Source organism: Saimiri boliviensis, chromosome 2 (assembly GCF_048565385.1).
Source record: "Saimiri boliviensis isolate mSaiBol1 chromosome 2, mSaiBol1.pri, whole genome shotgun sequence".
NCBI lineage: Eukaryota > Metazoa > Chordata > Mammalia > Primates > Cebidae > Saimiri > Saimiri boliviensis.
The window spans coordinates 216,094,685-216,121,220 of record NC_133450.1 but is presented as its reverse complement, the minus strand read 5'-3'; the positions used below and the strand labels follow the sequence as shown (position 1 = coordinate 216,121,220).

Genomic DNA, 26,536 nt, shown 5'->3' with positions numbered 1-26,536 from the left:
CTGGGTCCCATGTTAAGCATCAGTGGAGTCATGTTCCTTGGCAGGTCAGACTTCTGCCATGCTGAGGGATGTGGACTTTAGCAGGTGCCTTGAAAGTGGGAAACCTGCCAGGACCTTTTGGTGAGGGCTGTTTACCAAGGGAGAAGTTTCTCCATCTACCGTTCAGTGTGACCACCACTCTGTGGCCAACCAAAGAGCACCCTACAACCCAGTGTCCTAACCTCCCGCCCTCTGCAGTGCACGTATCCAAATCCATCTTGTGAAGGCAAGGAGGCCGGGGCATGTAGGTGACCAGGTGAACTGCGTCTGTTCACCTTGGGAGATGCACCCAGCATCCACTGGGTAGCTGTTCTCTGGGTGCATGTTGGCCATTCCATGGCACTGTTTCCCTTCCCCTTCCCCTTCCCTCCTCTCCCTACTGTGGGTGGGACTTAGAGGGCTAGGAGGGAGGCTGGGGGGACTTAGATGCCTTCCCCTATGACCACTGTGAGTCTACACTCCCAGCCACACATGACAGTGGATCCATCCCATATCCCCCATCAAAGTGCGGTTGGCCCAAACCCCCATCAGCACAGCTGGCAAGGAGCTAGAATATGTCTGCTCACTGTCTCTGGAAGGAAGATACAAGCAGCAAAAAGAAACTGCTTTGTGGGGCAGGAGGCCCCTTCTAGGCTGAACCTTGTGTGACTAGTGAGAGTTTCAGTACAGTCCTGAACAGCACGTATTTGGGAGGCCCACAGAGGTAGGCTTGAATGCTGAAGTCGTGTCATCTGGCAAGCACTGAAGCTCTCCGAGTCTCATTTCACCTCCTGGGCTGTGCCCTCATTCCTAGAGGGGTTTTGTGAAAAGGAAAATGGATGACATTTGTAGAGCACACACAGTGCCTGGCACACAGTAGCAGTTCTTATTCTTAACAGGTTTTTTTACATCCTACAGCTTCTAAGGAATGGCCCAGTTTATTAATAACTACCATTTGCCTAGGATTTTACAGTCCGCAAATCATTCTTAGGTACCTCATCCCAGCTGAGCCTCACAATAGTTCAGTGAAGCAGGCATCGTCACCACTCAGTTTAGCAATGAGAAAACTGATGCTTGGTAACTTAATCCAAGTTCCTCAAGTGCAAATAAGGTCATCGGGACTCTAGAACCTATGGTCTTGCCAGCATTCCAAGCTCTCTGGATCTTCCATCTTCTGATTGGGACCAGAAAAGTTTCAGGTTTCAGTTTGTTTCGGATTTTGGAATATTTGCATGCTACATCCTGGTTATTTGCCCCTAATCCAAAATCCAGAATACTCCAGTGACCATTTCCTTTGAGCATCATGTTGGGGCTCAAAAAATCCGGGATTTTGGAGGGTTTCAGATTTTGGATTTTCAGATTAGGGATGTTCAACCTATATAAAATGCTGGGGGAGAAAAAAAATCAGTCAAGAAAAAAAATAACCAGCAGCAGCTGAGATGTCTGTGGAATCTCCAGTGCCACATTAGGTCTGGCAGAGACACAGAAGAGAAGAGAATGAATATTCATTGAGCACCATTCATGGTGCCTAGGACTGTGCTGGGTACTTGTGTGATGATTATCTCATTTGTCCAGCCCAGAGCAGGCAGATGCTATCTCCCTAATTTATGGCCAACACCACAGGGATGATGATAGGCCTGATGACAGTCCTGCCTTTGAGCCCAGCTTGCCTCTCTCCACTGTCTGTCTTTGTTTTCTAGCAAACAGCCTGCCCTTAAGCCAAAGTCAGCAGCAGATAGCCCTTAGAATTCCCCTCAGAGCCTCAGGATCCTAGGCAGGCAAGGAATCTTTTGGAAGTCATGATTCAGGGAAGCATCAGTCCCCTTAGAAAAATTCAAGTATTGGAGACAGCTACAGTGGACTCCGTGTTGTCTTACTCGTGGGGGGATCTGTGCAGATGGAGGGGTGGACAGCCATATCCGTTGGCAACCGGGGACTTGGGGAGACACGCTGTGAGACACTGAGCAGCAGTGGCCTCAGGCACTGAGCTAATGCAGGAGGTGACTAGCCTGGCACTAGCTATGGCTGGACCTGCTGGTTTGATGGCATGCTGAAGAGGCAGGGGGGCCTAGGAGGACCAGCTCTCCTAGGCTTGGAAGTCTGAGAGGCCTGCCCTGGTTTGAATTACAGCTTGGCCACTTCCTGGCTATGTGACCTTAGGCAGGATCCTCACCTTCTCTGAGCTTTAGTTTCATCATCTGTAAAATGGGTTTAACAGTACCACCTGGTAAGGGTAATGAGGTTGTATATGTACAGTGCCTACCACAGTCCTTGGCATGTTCCCCAAACTTCTTCTGCCAAGCCACACCACTAAGAGACCAATTTGGGAGTCACAGAAGGTTGGTACTTTCTGGGCCACTAGGGACCACTGATTCTCCACGCACTGGGGCAAGCATTTCCAATGCACACTGCCACACACTAGGTGGGAACTGGGGAGACTTGGCATATGGAAGCGCGCGAGGGCCTCAAAGAGTACAGCCTACCAACTTCCCATGTCAGGGGCCATCAGCCACCAGCATGGACCCTTTGCTGGGTCCCTTAGTCACAAATGTTCCATACAGAAGTGCAGCCGTTGGCCCAGAGTAGCAGGGGTGGGGAAGGGTCTAGCCATTCAGACTTTCTGGAAGGAGCTTTGTAGCCCGGCGCCTGTGGCTGGAGTTCAGATGTTACCCGAGGGTTTGGGTTTTCTTTTTAAAAAGAAGCAAAAGGAAAGAGCAGAAGAAAACCATGCAAGTGTCTCATGGACGAAGGGGCATGGGTTGGGGCCTGCCAGGGAGAGGCAGGCTGCTGTCAGCCTGCTTGTGAAGCGCTTTATAAGCTCTGTATTTATTATTTCTTGCTCACCATTAAAATCAAATGTACTCAGTGCTTTTGTATTCAATACACATTTAACCCTGCCGACTTAGATTTCTCAGGTTTTAAATCCAGTGGGGAATTGGCTGGCTTCCCAAGTTTCCCCTCCAGTCCCCCTTGAACAGAGCTGGAAATCTCTGTTTAGCATTTTCTCCCCTGGCGCGGCTGGGACCCTCACGCCGGTGGGGCCAGTCACTGTTGTGTGCCTGCAGGGTTCTTCATCCCCAGTGCCCACCCTTCCCAAGCACCCCGGAAAGACAGGTGTGGTTGCTGAAATCTGACGAGACTTGTCTGTATCATCTGTGATTTGGGCTTAATTAAACCATTCTGTCTGTGTGTATATGTGCCTGGTTGTGGTCCGCCACCGTGTGAGTGTGTGTGCGTACGCGTGTGTGATTCATACATGTGCCTTCACCTCTTGCGCGTGCCTCTGTGAGTGTGTATTTGTGAGATTTGTGTACGTGGAAGTCTGGAGGCCTCAATGTATCTCGGGATGGTCCTGTCTGCAAGTGTAATTTTATGTCCGGCTTTGTCCACACCAGTCAGGTGTGTGTAACTCCGGGAGGGTCGGCAGCCGCGCTGGTGACCCACCGCCTCTGGGTCTGGCGTGTCTTTCTCTCCCTCCCCAGCCTCCGTGGCTCCGGTGCTCCCTACCCCCGCCCCTCCCCCCCTGCTCTGTCTGTTTTATCATCCCTAATGAAGCAGTCTCCTCCACCGATCCCGCTGATTGCCAACCCATTCCTTTTGTTTGTTGGCGCTGAGCCATTCAGCGGCACTCTGACAGCTCAGCTCGTCTAATTAGCTCTGTTGTTCTTTTTCCCCATGTTTCACCACGTTGCAAGTTCAGTTGAAGTTGCCACAAACTTAATCCCCCCATTTCAGCCACAAGTTCACATTCTTAACCCGCCTTTATTGTAGCGAGGAGCAGCCCTGTGCGAAGATGAGCTGACAGACCTTAAAGTCTGACCTTTCCTGAAAGCTCTGCCCCAGGGCCCCTGGGGCAGGGGCAGAACTGCCCCTTCACCCTAACCCACACTCCCTCCTTTTGTGGGGAGAAGTTGGGGGTGGGGATCATTCCAGCCAGGTGACCCTGCTTACCAGCTGCCAGAGCTGGGGAAAGCAGTTGAGAGTTAGAGGGGGTACGGGGATACCCACTTGTTTATTCAGCCCATGTTGACTAAATGCGAGTGTGTAGCAGGCCCGGTTCTAATAATGATGATACTAGCAACGTCATTACGCGCTTCTCAGATTCCAAGCAGCAGCATTCGTTTGTTTCTGAAAATCTTGCTGAGCGACCGCGACACACCAGGCAGTCCGCAGAATGCTAGGCAGGGACGAGAATCCTGAAACTCATCTTCTAATCCAGAGACACCCCCGCCTCGTCTTCCTTTTGTTGTTGATAGGAAGGGACACGCAGGTCACAGAGGAGCAGGATGCGCATTTATTGAGCCCCCACTATGTACCGGACCCCATGCAGGGCTCTCCCTGTATCTGGTCTTCACAATCACCCCATAGACGAAGACAGCCAGTTTGGTGGAATGCATTTGGTGTTTACCACATCCCTGATCTGCCAAACCAGTCTGAGATCAGACTGGCCACTCCACAAGAAAAACTTTGGTTAGATCAGGCATGCGCAGACCTGAGGGCTTGATGAGACTGCATAAAGACTTGCCTTTCATGCAGCCAGCTCTGTAATCTGTGTTCCTAAGCCACTGTGCTGTGTCGCCCACAAGCTTCTGGGGGGCGAGGGGTTTGATGTTCAGGAAAAAGGGCAGGCGGGAAATGGAGTGTGCACTGCTCTCCTTCCCTGTCTGTCCTGGAAAGTCAGCAATTGTGGCATCCCATCCGTAGAGAAAGCAAGCCCCCTGCCCTGGTAGGCTTGGTTGGTTTTGTTGGCACTGAAATTCAGAAATAGACTTTCTCAGTGTAGCTTCTCAACCCGTCCCTCTCTGGCACTGGGAGTGTACAGAGATGGCCGTGCCAAATTTAAAGCCATGTAATGTTGATTGGACCAAATGAGTGTCCTTCTAAGGGCAGCCTAACCCCTATCACAGGTTCTGGCAGGGGATCGAGGGATGAAGGCATCTTTTTCTGTGGGCCCTCATCTTGGTTTCAGAGGCAGCAGGTCAGAAAAACCCATGTCGCCTCTGCAGCAGCAGCTGTGAGGTTAGGAAGCTGTGTCCCTCCTGGTGTGCCCACTGCAGACCTCCCAGTGGGTCTCCACAGTGCGCACGGCCACATGAGATATGCAGCATCCAGGCTGAACCCCGCCGGGAGGAGCGGCACAGGGACGGCCTGGGAGGCGGAGAGATGATTTGTATTGCCACTCTCTCATGCCTCTCTTAGAGAGGAAAATAAGCACCCTGTGATTCTGCTGTAAAAAGAGCAAACAAAGCATGTGTACCCTAAAAACTAGTCTGAGTGAAACCCTTTCTTTCTACAAAACCAGCTTATGGTGTCAGAGGAAGATGGGAGGGAATTGTCACTGATAAGGGGCCTCTTTGTTCCGGGTCCTATGTTGACATCATGTCATTGGACCCTCACTGCAGCCCTCTGAGGAGACTAGTGGAACTATCCTCATCTTGCAGATGAAGAACCGAGCTTTCCAGGAGCACCTTTCTGATTTGAATAGGCCACAGAAGTAACTGGAAAGTTAATGCGTCTATCTGCTGCCCATTAGATGGTGATGTTTCTATGATAGGCTAGCCTTGTATAGCCTGTAGCTTTGAAAATCCCTAAACATTTTGTGGGGGGGTGACGTTTATTCAAGTCTTCGGAATGTTCCTGTGTGGCTTTTCCAACTCACTTCTTCTTGGGGGCCTCCCCCTGTACTCCCTCTAGGTGCGCCCACCTCGTCCACATGTCGTTAAGAGACCAAAGAGCAACATCACAGTGGAAGGCCGGAGGACGTCTGTGCCCAGCCCTGAGCAGTGAGTGCCCCATTGCGCTCCCCCTCTGTTTGCGAGAACCCTCTGTCTGCAGGGCCAGCACTTTGTGGAGCCCAAGCATGGAGCCCCGGCCTTTGTGAGGCTTCCCTGGGGCCCCCAGCGGGTGTTTCACAAAGGGGTCATTCAGGGAGCAGGGCTTGATCTTTTACTCGGTCTGGTTGTCACACCAGCAGGAGGCCCCAGAGTCCAGGGAGCGAGGCACTTGGGCTGGATTTCGAGTGTTGGGGTCCAAAGGGTACTTTGCTGGGTTCAGAAGAAGGTCCTAAGCCTCTTGTGCTGAAGAAGCCGAGTCACTAGGTGAGGGTTAGAACCTGGTCAAGAAGGCCGAGTGTTGAACTGGGTCCACCCACCTTCCTAGGCCTCCACGGCCGAGATCTGTGTACGACTGCCCTTATCCACTGCCCAAGCCCCACCAGGACCCTTTGCCCACCTGTGCCGCAGCATTTGTTACTGTGGTTTTTCTTACCCACCTCCCTGCAGCACGGAACTCCCTGGGTGTTATGCCCAGCACCTCCCGTAGGACTGGCCTAGAGTCACCTGCCCAGGAGGTGTGGGGTAGAAGAGGTGAATGAGGCAGAAAGACAAGCAGTGGCCTGAGATATAGCTGCCTGCAGAGAGTGAGGTAGAAGGCTGCCGACAGCCCTGAGTCCCGACCACAGCCATCTGCGGACGGTAGCGCTGCTCCCCTTTGTCTGCAAGGCATGCAGCCCTTGATCTCTATCCAGGCAACTCAGTGGCGACACGCTGGCTTCCTGTGATGCCTAGAAAAAATGCATGAGTTCATCTTGGTCTAGGATTGCTGGAGGAGTCAGAAAAATCACCCCAGGGATCCTGAAGTTCTTTGGGTGGAAAGGGCCCCCGTGTCTGGCTGGCTCTCAGAAAATGTCTAAGGGAAAGAACGTAAGGGACATGGCAGGTCCTAGCCAGAACTGGAACGAGAAGGGAAAAAATGATTCCAAATGCCAAGCTGGGCCTAACCTAAGTTGTAGTTCACTTCAGCGCTCTGGGATTCTCTGGTTGATAAGGGTATACAGTCTTTGAGGAACCAGCCCACCCAGACAGCCCTCAGACTTTGCCCAGAAAGTCGTGGAATTGTGTGTGTGGTATGTGTGCACGTGATGGCACACAGGGATGCTCAGTTATGAGATATTTGGAAGAGAGGACTCCTGAAGTTGGGTGTAAGTTTTAAACTTTTGCTCTGCACAATAGCCTGGTGGGAACATTGAGGGATGGATTATGATTGCCCCCTTGTGGAGAGAATGCTACATGGCACCTGAGTGCCTCCTTAAGGGGATGAAATTTATCACATTTCTTTAAAGTCACCTCTTTAAAACTGGACTAAACCTTTTAGACACTGAACCAGGATACAGGGTCACAGGCCTGTTGTTATTGAGATGTAAGCCAGAACATTCCTGCATTACACAAAATCACCATTTCAACAGCAGCTATACTCCACATGCTACAGAAAAGCATTACCGATTTTGTGGCCAATTTCCCGATGAGAGGCTGGACTCCTCATCACATTGACTCACAATGTTGCTTTTCCCTGCTGGGCAGAGGAACCGACTCCACAGTGTGTGCCAAAGAGCCTGTATCTGATAATCCCATTTTCCTACTTATCACCTGAACTGTGTCAGTATCGCTTTTAGGTTTGTTGGTTGGGTTGATTGGTTTGTTGTTTGTTTCAGTATGTCCTGTTTTCTACTTCTGTTGGGAAATATTTGGGGTTGAAATAAACCAGCAGGAGCATGGGAGCCAGTTTGGTGGTTGGCAAACTAACAGCAATAGAAAACAAATGACAGGTTTTCTGTGACCGTACGTCACAGCAGCTCAGCCCACAAGGAGATAGAGGGACAGGTTTCAGGACATCATTCCAAGGGTTTCTGTTCACATTTGTTTAACGAGGAAGGGGAGGTTGTTCTCCCTTAATGCCAGTGGCATTTCTGGTGCAACCCACTGTTTTTCTCTGTCTCTTCCCATGCTGCCTCCCCCACCCCCCCACGGTGCTCCTCCCCTTCCAAATGCCATGTCGCAACAGCACTTGGATGTGTTTTTCTTAACTGTCATCAGCTCCAGCTGGCAGGACCAACTTCTTGAAACACAGGAAGCATCCAGCGGAAAATATTTTAATAAAACAGACTCCTCATAAAATATTGTTTGGGGGAGGGGGAGGAAACCGTCTCCACCAATCTGTTGGCATTGTATTGAGAGATGTGAGAAGACAGGCCGGCAGCAGGGGCCCAATCCTAATGGGCCTTTGTTGGGTGGTGATTCTGTGTTGGGCACACAGACTTGGTGCCTGGCCCTTTAATCTGGCCTGGGTCTTCTTGAATCACAGATCTTCATCTCCACTGGGAATATCAAAGTGCTTCAGAAACTTAGAGGATCAGGGCGGCGGAAGGGGATGCAGGATGTCTGAAGTGGAGGGGAGAGATTCAGTCCTCCAGACTTCTTGCCTCAACTCTCACTTGTAATTGCACATTAAATAACCAGCTTTGGCCAGGCGGGGTGGCTCATGCCTGTAATTCTAGCACTTTAGGGAGCCAAGGCAGGCAGATCACCTGAGGTCAGGGATTCAAGAGCAGCCTGGACAACATGATGAAACCCTGTCTCTATTAAAAATAGAAAAATTAGCAGGGGGTGGTGGCGCACCCCTGTAATCTCAGACACTCGGGAGGCTGAAGCAGAAGAATCACTTGAACCCAGAGGCAGAGGCTGCCATGAGCTGAGACCGCACCACTGCACTTCAGCCTGAGCAGCAGGGTGAGACCCTGTCTCAAAAATAAAATAAAATAACCAGCTTTGTGGGCAGCAAGATGGGGCTGATTAAGAGCTAGATTGTCTCCTGGGGCCACTGAGCATCCTGGGACTCATCAGGGCCCAGAAGCACCAGCCAGCAGCTCTCTGGCCAGTCCACCCGTGAAGTTCATTTCTTCCTTCCCAGCCGATGTCCATCCCTCCGTCGTTCCATCTGTCCATTCATGCATTCAGCAAATATCTTTGAAAACCTACTAGGCGGAAGCTACGTGAGATTTTTGTAAAGGAGGCCTTAAAAGGGATTTCCCATGCTGACTCTTGCATTGACTTGCATTTTCCCAAAATGAAATTTTCCTATGTCAAATTTTCTTTTTGGATTAACAGTGGGTTTCCTAGCCCCTTAAAACTGACTGTTAGCAGTTTCTGGGGAAAATATTCCCTCTACTTTTCAGGTAACATTACTTAGCTAATACTCAGTTACTAAATCTCTTCAGGAAGTACTGGCTACTTCCATCACTATTGAGAGCACAGCTGATGGGACACCTCCGGGCTTCTCTGTGGCTTCTCTCCGGGTAGGAGGGATCCCACAGGAGAGGCTGTGGGTTAGACACCAGTCAGCAGGGGGCGCGGTGGAGCACCCATTGATTTCTAGACCCTCTTGGGCCTCGAGTCATTTCTTCTTCCAGAGTGGGAGCTCAGGCTCAGAACAGGAATTTGACCAGTCTTCCCAAGGTCACCCAGTTGAAAAGTGGCCAGGCCAGCATTCAGAATTCTTGATTTCCTTCTCTGCATGCCACTCTGATGCTGTCCTTGGAATGGAGCCCTTCAAGGTCCATCTTTAGTCTGGTTTTGCCCAGAGAGACAGCTCCACATCCTAAATGGAGATGCCTGCCCATCAGGCCAGCCTTCCTCTCTGGCTCCCTGAAGGCCGGAATTGGGAACTGGATCTATTCAGTCTTCTTACTGCCAAAGAAATTGTGTGAACTGGTGCCTGAGCGTTCCTTCTTGAGGAAGAAGAGAGAAATGACGTTTACTGAACATCCCTTAAGACTGTCAAAGGTCTTAGCTGGGCATGGTAGTGTGCGCCTGTAGTCCCAGCTACTCAGGAGGCTGAGGCAGGAGAGTTCCTTGAGCCTGGGGAGTTGAAGGTTGCCGTGAGCTGAGATCATGCCACTGCACTCCAGCCTGGGCCTCAGAGCAAGACCCTATCTCAAAAAATAAAATAAAAAAAAGATTGTCAAAGGTAGGTGGTAACTTTCCCATTGAACAGATAGAGAAACTGAGGCTCAGAGAGACTTTCCATAATTTGCCCAGGGTTTCTCAGGACACGAAAATGGTAGGATCAGCTGTCTGATGACAGAGGCCTAGTCCATTCTTCTCTGCTATCTAAGCTTTTCGTTAAGAACCTAATTAATGCCGGGCATGGTGGCTCATAGCTGTAATCCCAGCACCTTGGGAGGCCAAGGCAGGTGGATCACTTGAGGTCAGGAGTTCAAGACCAGCTTGGCCAACATGGTGAAATCCCATCTCTACTAAAAATACAAAAATATTGCTGGGTGTGGTAGCTCATGCTTGTAATTCCAGTTAGCAGGGAGGCTGAGGCAGGAGAATCACTTGAACTCAGGAGGTGGAGCTTTCAGTGAGCCTAGATCATGCTGCTGCACTCCAGCCTGGGGGACAGAGCTAGACCCTGTCTCAAAAAAAAAAGAAGAAACAAAAAAGTGGGCCGTGGCGGTTTCCACGGGGTGTACATGTCTGCCAGGCCCCAAGTTATTTTCCTTCTGGCCTTCCAGGTATAGGGGAATTGCCCATCCAACTGGATGCTTATAAAGAGCTGATGTCAGGCTCTGAAAGGCAGCACTGTGGTCTGAGCCCCCGGGCCTCTCAGGATGGCACGCTGTGTGCAGACTAAAGCCAAGGCAGGGAGTGACACACTGAGCCCCGGGCTCTTCTCTCTGCCAGGCAGCGCGTCATTTGTTCCCTCTGGGTGGCGGCAGTAGGGGCTGGAGCACTGGCCCTCACAGAGTTGCTGAGAGTATGCAGGAGACCGTTCTATGCATGTGCCTCCTGTTTAATCTCCACAGCCCAAATGTAGGGTGTCTTCTGAGTCTTCAGGGGGAGGGGCTTGCAGTGGTTGTGGATCTGAGGGGCCCCTCCTGACCACCTGCGTGCCGCGCCAGGTTCTTTCCAATGCATGCCTTGCCTCCTAACTGGTGAGACACTGAACACCCTCCAGTCACACGAGGGTCTAGAATGGCTGCATCCTGGTTATTTGAACTTCCACTGTACTAAGTAAGAAGGGTCCAGACTCAGCCACCAGGGCCCACGGCTGTCGCCCAGCTCACCTCTCTGGCCAGATCCATGCAAAATCTGCTCTTTTTGGGTAATTTTTGGTTTGTAAAAATTACCCAGTAGCCTGATAGACAATCTGGAAGGCTAGGAGAAAGAGACACATTCGTTCTGAATCCCATTAGCTCGTTCCACTGCTTCCTAGCGCTCCTGTAGCTCCCCGCCCAGTCTTCATCCTCCATGTCTTTGACAGAGCTGCAGCTTCCTTGTGGTATGCCGGCATTTGGACGTGTTCCGTGTGTCTCTGTAACACCTGTGGTCTGTGACTGCACAGGATCTCATTGTGTGTATGTTCATGTCTGCTTACCCATTGCCCTCATACTGGATCTTTAGATTCTTTCCAGCTTTTCATTCATATGAAAAATGCCAGGGTAAATATCCTTATTCTAGGCCAGGCACGGTGGCTCATGCTTGTATCCAGCACTTTGGAAGGCCGAAGTGGATGGATCACTTGAGGTCAGGAGTTCGAGACCAGCCTGGCCAACATGGCAAAACCCCGTCTCTACTAAACATAGAAAAATTAGCCATGTATGGTTGCACACACTTGTCATCTCAGCTACTCGGGAGGCTGAGGCAGGAGAATCACTTGAACCCAGGAGACAGAGGTTCCAGGGAGCAGAGATCGTGCCACTGTACTCCAGCCTGGGCAACAGAGTGAGAGTCTTAAAACGGAGAAGTAAATGGAACTGTCGACAACTCTCATTAACAAGGAATACGCTGAGCACTTTACATTCACCATTTCATTTAACCCTCACAAGAAACATGTAGGGGTAGCTCTTGTGAGATCCATTTTATAGAAATAGCTGAGACTTCAAGAGGTTGTCACTGCCCTTGGTCACACGGCTAGTTAGTAGCAGAGCTGAGCCTCAAACATGCCTCTCTAATGCCAGAAGCCTTTACCCTTAACCAGACATAAGCAGATTTCTGCTCCATATTGCTGAATAACTTTCTAAAAGAATTCTACCACCTTGTACTCTCACCAGAACGGGACTCCGAGAAATCTGGTTCTGAGGGACCGAGAGGAACACGTGACTGGCATTCAAACATGTCTCCAATTCCTTCTGGACAAGAAAAACTTCCGCAGGCCATGCCAGCTACGTAAACAGTGTGTGCCCCAAATGGCCAGCCCATGGTGCCTAGGAATTGGAGTGTCTGATCCTCTGAATTACACTGTGTGACCCCAGCACCAAAGCCCCAGAAGATTAAGATCAGAAGAAGCTGCCAGAAGCATTTAGTGAGAAAACCCCTCCCGAAGCCCAGGTCTCAGAACACTTTGCAGTTGACTCTTTGGACGCTTGCACCCATGCTCCGGCAGAAGCTGGCATGCGGCTTGTGCCCATTCAGCGGCCTCGCCCTCCTCAGGCCCGGACTCAGCACAGCCTGAGCAGTTCAGTCGCTCCCAGCTGTGGCTCACACAGGGGCAGAGCACAGTTCGTCCTGCACAGCCTCACAGCTGCCCTGCAGGCGTGGGCCCATCGCTTGGATGGTGGCCTAGTGCATGGGCAGAGCTTTGGCATCCAGCAGGCCTGAGTCAGCGTCCTGGCCCACCAGGCACCAGCCCGGACGCTCTGGGTATGTCTCCTGGCCCTCTTCGCTTACCACGATGCCTGTTAACATCTCCAGGAGCAAGGCTGGGGAAAATGCCCACAGGAGGCACTGGCATCCTGAGTGAGCCGGGTGTGTGGCCTCCCGTCCGGCCTTACCTGCTGAGGTGGCTGCCAAAGCCTCAGCACTACAACACCCCCGACACCGCCATGACCGGCCCCCTCTCCTCCCTCCCATGCCCACAGTCCCTTGCACTTCTCCTGATCTGGCAGTGACCTGCCATGTTGTAGTTTTCTCTTCATCTCACGCACACCAGGCACACCAGTAGTCTGTGAGCTCCTCCTCCGCTTTGACTCTCCAACTCCCAGACCAGAGCCAAGCCCAGACCTCTGCTCAGAGATGTTTCCTGGGTGAATGAGCAAAGGAATCTGTGAAGGCAGAGTGGTTTGCAGTCAGGAACCCGAGAAGCGGGGGAGGGGCGTCCAGTAACAACCGCAAACAGAATACCTACTGTGTGCCGGGTGTGATTAGGACGTGCGTATGAAGCTGCCAGTGCAGCCCCAGCCATCTAAGAGCCAGGAACTGTGCTCAGCCCCAGGAGCCAGTTTCCAAGATGCCAGCTGAGCCCTCGGCCCCAGGGGGTAGGGGCAGCTGTCTGGGCTCTACCCCCTGGCAGGCTGCCAGGGCCCACTCCCTGAGCAGCCAGCAGTCCAAACACATGAGCAGAAGGTCACAGACCCAATTAGCAGGGCTAGAGCCTTCTGGCCTGACCCTTCCTCTAGCCCCCCACACACAGTGGATTCTGGGCCCTGGAGACAAAACCAAGCCTGAAGCCCGCCATGGAGCCTGAACGTAGCCCGGAAAAACGGGACGTGCCAAGGAGACCTCATCTCTGTCCCCAGGATCCCCCAAGGATCTGTAGCAACACGGCCCATTTCTATGTCACCACTTCTGCCTGGCAACTAGGAAGGAAGGACTTTTCCCAGGAGCTGTCACCACAGGGGGAGTTAATTCCAGCTGGAAAACTGAGCCTTGGGGATGCTTTAGGAACAGGGGCCTCGTCCTCAAGACATGACTGATTTCAGTCACCCCTGAAGGACTTTACCATCCCACCCAAGACCTCTGCCTCTTCCAGATGCCACATTGCCATTTCTCCAGTGCCTGTTTTGTGCCCACTAATTTCACAAGTGTTGTTTTGGTTGAACTCTCTGCTCCCCCAAAAATCTTCGTAGCCTGGTCATTCAACCATGAGGGAGCCACAGCTGTACCCAGTGGAATGATGTGCCCTCAGTCCAGGATGTACACCCAGGGCAGCCAGGTCCCACAGCCACTGCTTTCTTCTCCACCACTGCTGCCACGGTTCCCAGAAGTCAGTCTCTAGATCTGGGCTCTGGGATGCAGAGGCCGTCCTCAGGATGAGCGGCAGGGGTTCTGCACAGTGTGTCTTCCCTGCAGAGGAAAGTGCCCCTGCGGTACCTCCAGCCCCATCTTCCCTCCACCGCAGAGCCTGAAGCCCACGTCCTGTGCTCAGGCCTATGCCTATGTGACTGTCCACCCAGCAGCCGTGGAAGGGCTTCTTGGGGCATGCTGGGGCATGGGTATGGATGTGTGAAATTGGCATTCATGATTTTTGAAAGCAGGAAGGAGTGAACCTACAGACTGAGAAGTAATTAAATAGATGCACGAATAGAGGCTGGAAAAGCGAAGGGCACAACCCAAGAGAGGGGGATGGGCAGCCAGGCATGCTTCCTGCTTGACTGCTGCCACTCCAAAGCTTTGCACCACCCCCAAACTTGCATGTTGCCTCTCATCCTTGCACTGGCTCCGGGGCCTCCACAGCCTGGTCCCTGCCAACCTTCAGCTTCTTCTCTGAACTCCCCACCCGACATCAAGTTCCCTGTGCCTGCCCCTCTCAGAGATGCCTCCAGGTCATGCCGCCTCTCCCACACTCAGGATTAAACCTGCAGCTCCAGCCAGTGGCTCACGCCTGTAATCCTTGCACTTTGGGAGGCCAAGGCAGATGGATTGCCTGAGTTCAGGAGTTCAAGACCAGCCTGGGCAACATGGTGAAACCCTATCTCTACTAAAATTAAAAAAAATTACCCAGACATGACAGCACAACCTATAGTCCCAGCTACTCTGGAGGCTGAGGCACAAGAATCACATGAACACATGAGGTGGAGGTTGCAGTGAGCCGAGATCACACCATTGCACTCCAGCGTGGGCGACAGAGTGAGACTGTCTCCAAAAATAAATAAATAATAAAAAGTCCGGCTCGGGCCGGGCGCGGTGGCTCAAGCCTGTAATCCCAGCACTTTGGGAGGCCGAGGCGGGTGGATCACGAGGTTGAGAGATCGAGACCATCCTGGTCAACATGGTGAAACCCCATCTCTACTAAAAATACAAAAAATTAGCTGGGCATGGTGGCACATGCCTGTAATCCCAGCTACTCAGGAGGCTGAGGCAGGAGAATTGCCTGAACCCAGGAGGCGGAGGTTGCGGTGAGCCGAGATCGCGCCATTGCACTCCAGCCTGGGTAACAAGAGCGAAACTCCGCCTCAAAAAAAAAAAAAAAAAAAATGTCCGGCTCCCACATCACCTCCCAAGTGGAGCCTTGTCCAAGAGCCCTTGAGCCAGGCACATCCCTACTGCTGTCCTCTGGCAGAGCAAGTCCCAGTGGGGCAGGAAGGGTCTGGTGTCCACACTCACCCATCTCCCCCACCTCCCCTAAACCAACTCACTGGACAGCCAGAACAGGCAGAGCACCCTGGGGATCGTCATTCTTCTCATCGTTGTTGCTTTTAAGCAGATACTCACCTGCAACTGAGCATACAGGTTCCTGCCTACAGCAGCTTCCTCTGTCGCCAGTTCTTCCTCCCTGAGAACAGTCCTAGCTCTTACCGTGGGTCACTCAGAGAAAAGCTCCAGTCCAATTCCAGAGTTTCCTCTGTGGTGCCTGCACCACTCTTATTTACCCCAGAGATCCCACAGTCTTGGTTCAGAACCACCTTCTATTTTTTTTTTTTAAGAAATGGTCTAGCTGTGTTGCCCAGGGTGGCCTGGAACTCCCAGGCTGAAGCGATCCTCCCACCTCAGCCTCTTGAGTCGCTGGAACTACAGAGATTTCTGTGTTGTAGAATCTCTGGCAGGAGAGTGAGGGTTCCCAGATGATTCTAATGTGCTGAGCTATGACCAACTGAGGACCACTCGCCATACCTGGAAAGTTCTGGGAAGGTAGGGACTGCCTTATTCATTCTTGAACACCTAGGAAAGACCCTGCACAGGATACAGATGCCCATCATCTATTGGTTAGCAGGTGAACGTGGCATGTGGACAATAGTGGATTATTCACTATGTGCTCAGCACCATGCAAAGCCCTTTACAAATAGTTGCATTTAACTTTTCCCATAAGACTCTCAGGAGGGCTGTAGACTCTCCATTTTACAGATAAGAAAATAAGGTTGCAAAAATGTGGAAAAAGCCCAAATGCCCATCAGTCAGCAAGTAGACAAACCGTGGTATAGCTATACGATGGAATACTACTCAGCCGTAAAAAGGAATGAATTAATGGCATTCACAGCCACCTGTATCAGATTGGAGACTCTTATTTTCAATGAAGTAGCTCAGGAATGGAAAACCAAACATCATATGTTCTCACTCATAAGTGGAAGCTAAGCTGTGAGGATGCAAAGGCATAAGAATGACACAACGGACTGTCAGGCTTCAGGGGGAAAGGGTAGGAAGCGGATGAGGACTAGAAGACTACAAACTGAGTTCCGTGTATACCCTGCTCGGGTGATGGGTGCACCAAAATCTCCCAGATCACCACCAAAGAACTCACTCATGTAACCAAACACCACCTGTTCCCCAAAAACCTAAGGAAATAGAAAATTTAAAAACAAAAAAGCAAGTTAGGTTCAGGGAGGTGAAGGGACTTTTCCAAGCTGGCCTGTCTAGGAAAGGGAAGGGTAGTGGGTGGTTAGACAAACTGGCAGCCAGGGGACAGGCAGGACCTGGCCTCACCCTGGGGCCTGTCCCTGCTCATCAGCACCCGGAGCCACGTGACAGAGGGACGCAGGGACAGCCAAGACATTTACAAAGTGAAGATCCTTTGTGCCTGAGTGAAGTGATCCTTTCAAAAATAATCGCCAGCTCCCCTTCACCACCTCCGGAGACCAAGTCCTTGCTGATTTTTCCCCGTCTTTATCTCAAGTACATTTAAATGTCAATTAAATTTGAAATATCTACATTTGTCAGCATTTCATTTTGGGACAGCGTGACGTGCTGCTGATTTGTCCACGCGATGTGACACATGAAAAAAACTCCCGAGATGCAGATCTTCCTCATTAAAAAATAAGCCGGCGCGATCCCGGCACGGCAGAGAGCACGGAGCACGTCCCCACTTCCTGACACCGTGTCTCTGACATGGTATTTAAAAAGGAACAGCCTCGCCTGTCACCACTGTCACATGCGCGTGCTAACCGGCGACACGTTAAACCAAACATTAGAAGGGGTTCGGGAAGTCATCTGCATGGGAACTCTGCGCCAAGACGAGATGGGCAGAGGCGGGAGCAGCCATGGGGGATGATGGGGTCTGATCTGTGACGGATGGCCAGCCTTTCTTCCGTGCCAAGACTCCAGCAGCCCTCGCCGGGCAGCCAAGTTTACGGCAACCTGCCTTTTCACAGACAGCTCTTTGTGTGTGATAAAATCCAGGCAAGTGGTGGGTGGCAGACTGCAGGGGAGTAGCTGAATTGGGTTAATGAGGGAAAAGGTACTTTTTTTTTTTTTTTTTTTTTTTTTTTCATATTCTGCCTTAAGCTAACAAAAACTTTAAGCCTGGACGTTTTCGAAGGTTCATCCTTTATCTCCGGCAAATAATCTGACTGTATGTTTCATGGGAGAACATGGGCAGCTGAGTTTAAATAAGTTTATTTTGAAACCTCACCTTTCATTAAAAGTCAAAGGGGAAATACCTTACCTCTTATTTCATTGTTTCCTACCCAGGAAACTGAAGAGAAAAGATCCCATAGTGGTTGAAAGTCGGCAAATCCAGATTCATTTCTCAGCTGTACCTTTAGCTGCTGTGTGACCCCGGGCAAGTGACTCCCCTTCTCTGAGCCTTAGCTACTTTGTCTGCAAAATGGGGTTGCAGTAAAGAATTCATGAGAAATGTATGGACAGCATTTTGCCCAAGGTTTGTAAGTACTGCTAGTGTTATCATCCCATGTGGCCTGGACTTGACAAAGCTCTGATCTGACCACATCAGACGGCAAACTTCTCACCTGGGTGCACCCCACCCCTTTCAAGAGACAGGTGGTATATTCTGGAGACAGCTGGGCCTCCTGTGGAAAACCACTGCCCAACCAGCCTGGCCTGGCCAGTACATCCAAGTAGAGAAGGAAAGTGGCTTGTGAGCTGGAAACTGTGGTTCCCTCTCTTCCCCCACCTGCCACAGTCTTGCCAGGGTGGGGACTCCCAGCCCCCTCCACCATCACAGCAGTGCGGGAGGCACTGGATGCTGACGGTGGCCGGAACTGCAGCAGCCCGATTTAACGAAGCCAAGGTGCAGCCCAGCACAGAGGCTCTGCGCTCCTAGGTGTGAAACCAGAAATTCCTGGCAGGTTGAGTGGCGTTTGACCAACGTGCCAAACTGTGATCTGTGCGTTCTCGTCATATCCAGAGGCGGGGGCCCGTGCTTGGATAGGCATCAGAAAGGCATTCAAGGTGGGCATGAGAGGCTCCCTCAGTTGGGCCCAAGCAGGGGCTGGTGTTCCCTCTTGTGTGTCTACGCCAAGCCCCACTCATAGGAGGGCGAGGGCCCTGGGGGTGGCCAGTCCAGGCTGCAATCCCCACTCACCACTTCACCAGTGAAGCCCCAGTACACAGCTAGCCTGGGTCTGCTCACGACAGCCAGGCTCTGAGTGCCTCTTGGTTGGGTGCACAGATGGACAGATGGATGGGTGGACTCATGAAGGCCTCGTCCTCTAGAAAATCAGTATGGCGACACCTCTTAGGCTCTTGTGAGGGGTAGAAATGGCCTCTATAAAGCACAGTGCCTGCTTGTTGATTATCGTCTTAAACACTTCCTGCCTCCCCCTACCCACCCGACACGCTCACCCTCAAACATCGTCCCATTCTTCACCTCTTAGCATCTCAGCACAGATGGGAGCCCAGAGAGAGAACACTTTTATGCAACAGCCACAGTCTGGGGAAAGGAGACAGTGTGGTATAGTCCAGGAAGATGGTAAAGTGGGGGTCCCCCAGCAGGCTGGCTTTCATTCATTTGCAAACCTCCCTGGCATTCATGCCCTAGCCCAGGTGGGGAGAAAGAGAACAAGAAGCCAGGCCCTTTCCTTGATGAACTCGACCCAGAAACAGAATGGCAAGAGGTTAAACGGTGTCTGTGAAGGGCTAAGCTGCACAGCCAGAGAGCTCTGCTGGATCTCCAGTGAGCTTCCTCAAAGACCCATCAAACTGAGTCTTCACCACCGAAGAGCAGTCAGTGCTCCAAGCAAAGGTGACAGGGAGGGTGGAATATTCAGGGCCTGGTGTGCAGAGATGTTATGCACAGCCCAAGTGCAGGGGAGGCCGACATAGAGCATGGAGACTGCCCTGCTCGGAGCTCAGGCTTGGCACGGCCACTCAGCAGCGCATCCCACCAGCTCCCCAGAGTGTGGCGGAAGCCCACGGCCTGCCCACCCTCAGCCTCTCACCTGCTCAGGAGAACAGTCAGTGCTACAGAGTGAGAGTGGGCGCCCCCTAACTTTGAAACAAGTCCCTGCAAATACCTGCGTATTATCGTTCCTAACCCTTTGCTCCGCAGGTTGATTTACTCACCATGCCACCAATTGCAGCAAGATCACCATTCAGAATGACAGATTTGTAGGTTTTAGCAGGAGAGTAACAACTGTGGGTTTGTGATTCAGAGACTGGTGGCCATGTGGAGGGTGGCCTTTCTGCTCTGTCTTATTCGCTGTGGAGGTGGCAGGAGCCAGGTGCCCTGGACCTGAGATTCCTGCAAGTCAGGTCTTCCTGGCCTCTCCACTGAGGTGGGAAGATGCCCCCGGACCAGAGCCCTCTCTAGTCCCAGAAGGGCTGAGTTGTGTCTTGCCCCTGACAGCCAGCAGGGCAGCCTGGGAGCAGAGAAGAGCCCAGTGCTGCGACACACCTCCTCCTGTGTGTAAGCCTGAGCTCGTGGCCTCCCCTCCAGAGCCCCGACCTCCACTGCAGTTCCAGGACAAAAGTCTTTGCCGGGCTAGCCTCTGAGGTCGGTGGGAGGAAGTTGGGGTTCTGATGTGAAATTGCTGGGATTGGTACCAGCCCTGCAGATTGCAGCAAAGCCCAGGCACAGGTCACTCGCCCCATCCCCCCCGCACAGCCCCCGTCTCCCATTCACTCTCTTGCTGTGGCTCTCATGTCCTTGGGCACATTGCCCTTTCCTGAAATAAAACCTCAAAAGAATTCCAGGACGGAAAGCAGAGAAGGGAGACAGTTTTGGCTGCGGATGAGGGGAGAGGAGGTAGCCACGCCAGCCCCCCCCACCACCCCGCATTCTCCCCAAACTTCACTTGACTCAGAGCAAGCCAGCCCATAGAATGGGGCAGGGGCGTGGAACACCCCTGGGTCTGCTCATACCAGCAGGTTCAAAGCGCTTCTTGGTGGGATGCACAGAGACACCTACTCTCCAGCACACAGGCCAGGATTTGAACCCAGGTTTGCCTGGTCCAGCTCGCCTCTGCTGAGCACACAGCCTCTGGTGGGCCTTGGTCAGTATATAATTCATAGGAGGCCGGCGTGGCGTTTCTCCAGGCTGTGTATGTGTTTGTGTTTATAGAGGTAGGGCTCACAGGTGGCTGACAAGGGAGATGCATTTTTTATAACAATGAATATTTAATTTCCACATCACAGATGAAAAAGACTCTCTGAAGAGACATCTGAGGGAAGCTCCAGAGAGTAGCCGCTAATCAGAAAAGGGCCTTCTCGCCAGTGCGCTTCCACATGGCTCACTTTTTTCTTGAACTTTTTTATTTTTTATTTCTTCCTGATTATTGAAGTAGATATGCTCATTGTAGAAACTGTGTAAGTCACAGAAAAATAAAAAGAAGCAGGAGGGAAAGAAATCACCCGTAATTCCACTGGCTGTTACTGACATTTAACCATGTACCTTTCCAGTTTTTTTTCTGGGAGTTTTTCCATCAGCCAATGACACCGAATGCGGCATGATTGCAGTTCTGCCTCATTTTACCTTTGTCTTCATAAACATTACTTTTCATGGGAGGACAAGAAGCAGCCCCTATGTCAGATGGTGGTTGCTGAAAATGTAGGGTGTTCCATGTTTTAATATTATAAACAGCAGTGATGAACATCTTCAGCTGTGACTCCTTGCTAACTTTGAGGATTAACCAAATGGAAGTGGAATTACTAGGACCCATGTGATGGATCATGAGTTTAAGGCTCTGGACACATGGCAAATTTAGTTTCTTTTCTGTCTAAAACCAGCTTGCTCTCCTGGGGACCCATCAGGCCCTCACATGGGAGCCCCCACCTCAGGCTGGCAGAGGGAGGCAGGGCCAGGCGTGGAGCCCAGAGCCCTGCTTCCCACCTGCACATGAAGTTCTGAGGGCACCCCTAACTGCCTGTTCTCTTCTCTTTTGTCTTCTTCTGCCCCAGCCTGGTAAAGCCCTTGCGACACTATGCGGTCTTCCTCTCCGAAGACTCCTCTGACGATGAATGCCAGCGGGAAGAGGGCCCGAGCTCTGGCTTCACCGAGAGCTTTTTCTTCTCCGCTCCCTTTGAATGGTCTCTCCTTCCTTCTTCCATTTCCCTGACCTCAGCTTGGTGACTCTGCGGGGCTGCATGGGGAAAGCGGGGGGCTGGTGCTGCTTGCCTTTGTGTCGGGTGGGGGTACCTGGAGCTGCTGCCTGCCGGTGCCAACATGCAGGGTAGAAGCCACCTCCACCTCTCAGGGTGTCCGTTCTGCCAACCCTACTGGGGCTGTGACAGTAGAATGAAGTGATGAGGTGATAGGGGAGCACTGGTCCCCTTTCCTTAGGGGGAAAATGTGCTTGGCTGCTGCTGGGACTGCTGGCTGCAGTTAGCCTGGTTGTTGATCTCCAAGTCCGTCTCTAGCTCAGCATGTCTTGCAAAGCCATGGAGATGGGAGTCAGAGTCTAAGTTAAGAAAGAAAACGTTCCTCATGAAATGTGTATATTAATGCCAGCATATCCAAGTGTTCTGATGTGCCTGGCTTTTTAAAAGATAATTTTAATCATTATTATTTATAGCCTAAGCTTCATACCAAATACAAGTAGTGATTTTAAAAGCTTCACCCACCATCCAGGCACCCCTAAAATTAAGCTGCTGCCGCCCTCCCTTCTTTATCCGCTCTTGCCCCTCCACCCACAAGTGTTTCAGAGCTGGGATTGAGCAGAGAGAGAGCTTTTGTCTGTCTCCCTTGTTAACACGGTTGTGTGTTTTTAGTGGGAGCCTTTAAGGGAAGGGAAACTGCCCTTTGCTGGATGCCCACGGTGCCCACAGCAACCTTCCAGGGAGCATGTCAATCATTTTGGTCACTGCACAGGAGATGCCTTTCCCAACCTCACCCTTGTGTCCCCTGCACCCTCTCCATTCCTAAACCCCAGCATCAGGTCCCTCTCCCTGGGGTGACTCGTGGGTTCCTCTGGGGACCTTATAATCCCCAGACTGCTTGGCCTCCTGTCATCAACCCCACAGGGTCAGAGGGTCCTGAGCCTTTCCTGTCACCAGGTCACTGGGGACCCAGGCAAATCACTCTCTTTCCCATGTCCTCACTTGGAAAGTAGCGGCCTTGCTGGGCGCAGTGGCTCACTCCTGTAATCCCAGCACTTGGGAGGCCGAGGCAGGCAGATCGCTTGAGGCTAGGAGTTTGAGACCAGCTTGGCCAAACCCATCTCTAAAAGAAAATACAAAAATTAGCTGGGTGTGGTGGCATGCACTGTAATCTCAGCTACTCAGGAGGCTGAGACATGAGAATCATTTAAACCCAGGAGGTGAAGGTTGCAGTGAGCTCAGATTGTTCTGCTGCACTCCAGCCTGGGCGACAGAGCGAGACTCTGCCTTAAAAAAAAAAAAAAAAAAAAAAAAAAAAAAGCCAGGCGCGGTGGCTCAAGCCTGTAATCCCAGCACTTTGGGAGGCCGAGGCGGGTGGATCACGAGGTCAAGAGATCGAGACCATCCTGGTCAACATGGTGAAACCCCGTCTCTACTAAAAATACTAAAAATTAGCTGGGCATGGTGGCGTGTGCCTGTAATCCCAGCTACTCAGGAGGCTGACATAGGAGAATTGCCTGAACCCAGGAGGCAGAGGTTGCGGTGAGCCGAGATCACGCCATTGCACTCCAGCTTGGGTAACAAGAGCGAAACTCTGTCTCAAAAAAAAAAAAAAAGAAGAAGAAAGTAGTGGCCTAAGCTGGTGTCATCCAACATCCAAGCATCACTCATCCCTTTTTTTTTTTTTTTTTTTTGAGACGTCTTGCTTTGTTGCCAGGTGCCAGGCTGGAGTACAGTGGCATGATCTTGGCTTGCTGCAACCTCCACCTCCCAGGTTCAAGCAATTCTCCGGCCTCAGCCTCCCGAGTAGCTGGGACACCATGCCCAGCTAATTTTTGTATTTTTAGTAGAGATTGAGTTTCACCATGTTGGCCAGGATGGTCTCGATCTCTTGACCTTGTGATCCACCCACCTCCATGTCACTTTTGATGTATATCAAATCTGTTTCTATTTTTTTAAACATTTTAAAAATTAGTCTTCTAAGCAATAATGTCTATGATATCATAGTCTTAATGTATTAGTTATTATTTCTGTTGCTAATTAAAACAAAAGTAGAACCATTGGCATAAGAAATGTCTACCCATGTGTCAACATAAAATACCTTTTAGGAAAAGGCACCCTGCTCCCAGCCAGGAGCCCACCAGTTCAAGTCCAAGGCCCAGCTCCATCATATTCTCTTTGAACTAACCGATGCCTTAATTATTTAAATAATGGTGAGAGCTTATTTCCATAGCCCATGACCTCAGAGGTCTGGACAGGCCTGTGTGTGTGTGTGTGTGTGTGTGTGTGTGTGTGTGTGTGTGTGTGTGTGTATTTGAAAAGAAACTGGCCCATCCTAACTCAAAATGGGTTAAAAAGAACACTGTTTCCTTCAGTTCAAGAAGCACACTGACCTTAACCCTTTTGGTTGTGCTCAGCTTGATGAAAGCATCTCTAATTCCTTGGTCAGGGTGAGCGAGGGACGTCTGAAGTCTCTCAAAGTTGGCTTTCATTCCCACCTCTTGTGGGTGCTGTGTGAATAGGTGAGTTACGTAACGCTCTGAGCTTCCAGTCCTCATCCATAAAGTAGGGTGCAAGTCCTACTTTCTGAACTGCTTGCATTGCTTCAGCGAGACAGTACTCTGATGGAGTCCCTGCCCATCGCTGGGACTGTTTGATGAGTCTCCCCTGTGTCCCCCACCCTGGTTTCTTCAGTGAGCCTTCAGTGTGAGCCTACTCTTGACCGCCAGGTGGTGCCCTTGCCCTACTTTACCAGTGCCATGGGCGCCTTCTCTGCCTGGCCTGGGGCCACCACCAGCCCCAGCCTTGTGGTTAGAAGAGGCAAGATGCAGCTCCGACTGGGGCTCCACTACAGGTCAGAGTTGACCCAGGCGCTGCCTCTCCATGTACCTAGTGGTGCCCTGGGACTCAGGTCCATGGGACCGAAGGCAAGTGGAACCCTTTGTGACCTGTGCTTGGATCAGCTGCAAGGTAGTGGTGTGCTTTTTTGTTTTGTTTTGTTTTGTTTTTGTTTTCAAACAAGGTCTCGCTCTGTCACCTGTCACCCAGGCTGGAGTGCAGTGATGCGATCTGGACTCACTGCACCCTCTGCCTCCCAAGTTCAAGTGATTCTCCTGCCTCAGCCTCCCGAGTAGCTGGGACTACAGGCATGCACCACCACACCTCATTAATTTTTGTATTTTTAGTAGAGACAGGGTTTCACCATGTTGGCCAGGCTGGTCTTGAACTCCTGGCCTCAGGTGATTCACCTGCCTCTGCCTCCCAAAGCACTGGGATTACAGGCATAAGCCACCACGCCGGGCCAATGGCTGAAAGGTTTTGATGTGTAAAAGTACAGAAAGCTGCTAGCACAGAACCTGTGTGACAGCCATGCTCACTGGAGGGCAATTGATGCTGTCACCAGCCTCTGCGTGTCTGCTGTGTGCTGGGCACTGCATTCACTCATGTAACCACCACCAACCCCTGAGTGCCTGAGGCTCAGAGAGTTAAATGACCTGCCATAGGTCCCACAGCAAGAAATGGCATGACCAGTGCTGAAACTAAGGCTATCAGGACAAGCTCAGGCCCAGACAAGTTCCCCCTGGGACACTGTAGGCAGCTACCCCCCGGGGAGTTTCCCCAGCTCTGTTCCCCATGAGCTGTTCACAGAGCCCAGCTGGGGCTATGGATAGGTCACCACACAGGGGAGTGGTGTGGGAGACAGAGAAGCCCATCCACCAGCCCGGGAGCCCCCTCCGTCCTGCCTGTTCCTCCCACCTTGTCTGCATGTCTCACAAGCTCACTAGCCAGTTTTATGAAAAGTAGTTTGGGGGCCACTAAATGAGTCCCCTCAGTGCAATTGAGAGCCAAAGCGATGCCCCTGTTCCCAACCCCAGGCCCACTGGCATGCCCAGCTTGCACCCTTGCACCCTCCCAGACTCCTGCCCTCAAGGAGACCCTGGGACACTCTCCTGTCCTGAAGGCTCCTCCCTGCACCCCTCAAGGCCTCCATGTGCTTGGGCTGGAGGCTGCCTGCTCCTCCCCGAAGGCCTGGATGGGAGGGGCCAGACTGCTGTCTCTCCCCGCAGGCCGCAGCCGTATAGGACACTCAAGGAGTCAGACAGTGCGGAAGGCGATGAGGCAGAGAGTCCAGAACAGCGTGTGCGGAAGCCCGTGGGCCCTGTCCCAGCTCCCCCTGACCGGGCTGCCAGCATTGACCTTCTGGAAGACGTCTTCAGCAACCTGGATATGGAGGCCCCACTGCAGCCACTGGGCCAGGCCAAGAGCTTGGAGGACCTTCGTGCCCCCAAAGACCTGAGTGAGCAGCCAGGGACCTTTGACTATCAGGTATGGCATGGGCAAGAGAGGGGGATGGCACTGTCTATACTCGAGGTGGGACCCCCATGTGACAGTGGAAAAGACTAACAGAGAAACAGTGACTTTCCAAGGCCGTTGGCCAACGCTCAGGGTCAGTCTGACTGCAAAGCCCTCCCCGGGTGCCGGGGCCCACACCACCCTAGCAGTGATGGTAGGAGAAGACGCTGGAGCCAGATGGAAACCTGCCCCACTCTGTGCAGCATACAGGGGGTAGGTGCTGCCAGCCACCCTCCCCGCAGCCCTGCTGGAACTAGGACTAGGTCCATCCCTGCCACAGCTCCTTGGCACAGCCTTTGGATCAAAGTTCTTGGTTCTGCATTACGAATGCAAGTCAGTGTGCCAGTTCCAGCATGACTTCCAATCCGTCACATCCCCTCTCCATGCCTCAGGTTTCTCAGTTGCAAGTGGGGGCTCTCAACTTTGCATCACTGGGTCACACTGTGGGGTTCACAGAGCTCCAGTCACTCATGAGTGTTGCCTGCTGGGAACGAGGACCCTGGGCCAAGAGAAGGGGAGTGGCGCCCAGGCCGTGCAGCTTGGAAGTGGCAGAGCCAGGACTCAAACGCAGCCTCCTCCTTTCTCCCCAGCCAGGGTGCCTTCTACCAGGCCCTGAGTCTCACTTGCCCTCCCAAGCTTACCGGTGGTCACAGGTGCCTGTGATCTGAAAAGTGAAAAGGGCCAGCCAGTAGCTGGAGTCCCTTTCCTAAAACCCCTTGGCAACCACCACTGGCGTAAAGGGATGAGAGCTTCCTCTTGAGTTCCTTTGTGCCACACAGTGAGGAGCCTGGGCTTGGAGTTCCAGCACACCTGGGTTCCCTGCTGGTGACATGTGGGAGTGCCCCCAGCTGCTCCAAGTCTGAGGAGCTAACGGGTCACACGTCTTGGCCCAGCACACAGGA

General features: G+C 51.9%; 1 protein-coding gene across 7 annotated transcripts in view; it reads left to right on the top strand.

Moving 5' to 3' along the window:
* Positions 1-26,536, top strand: part of DENND1A (DENN domain containing 1A) — a 546,222-nt gene that overhangs the window by 516,696 nt on the left and 2,990 nt on the right. For 4 of the 7 annotated variants that reach the window (XM_074395320.1, XM_039474808.2, XM_039474807.2 and 1 more), the window contains 3 exons: positions 5,713-5,801; positions 21,144-21,272; positions 25,349-25,607. In XM_074395320.1, the coding sequence (XP_074251421.1) occupies positions 5,713-5,801; positions 21,144-21,272; positions 25,349-25,607 (477 nt within the window). The other 3 variants (XM_039474809.2, XM_074395322.1, XM_039474811.2) reach the window with 2 other exon arrangements.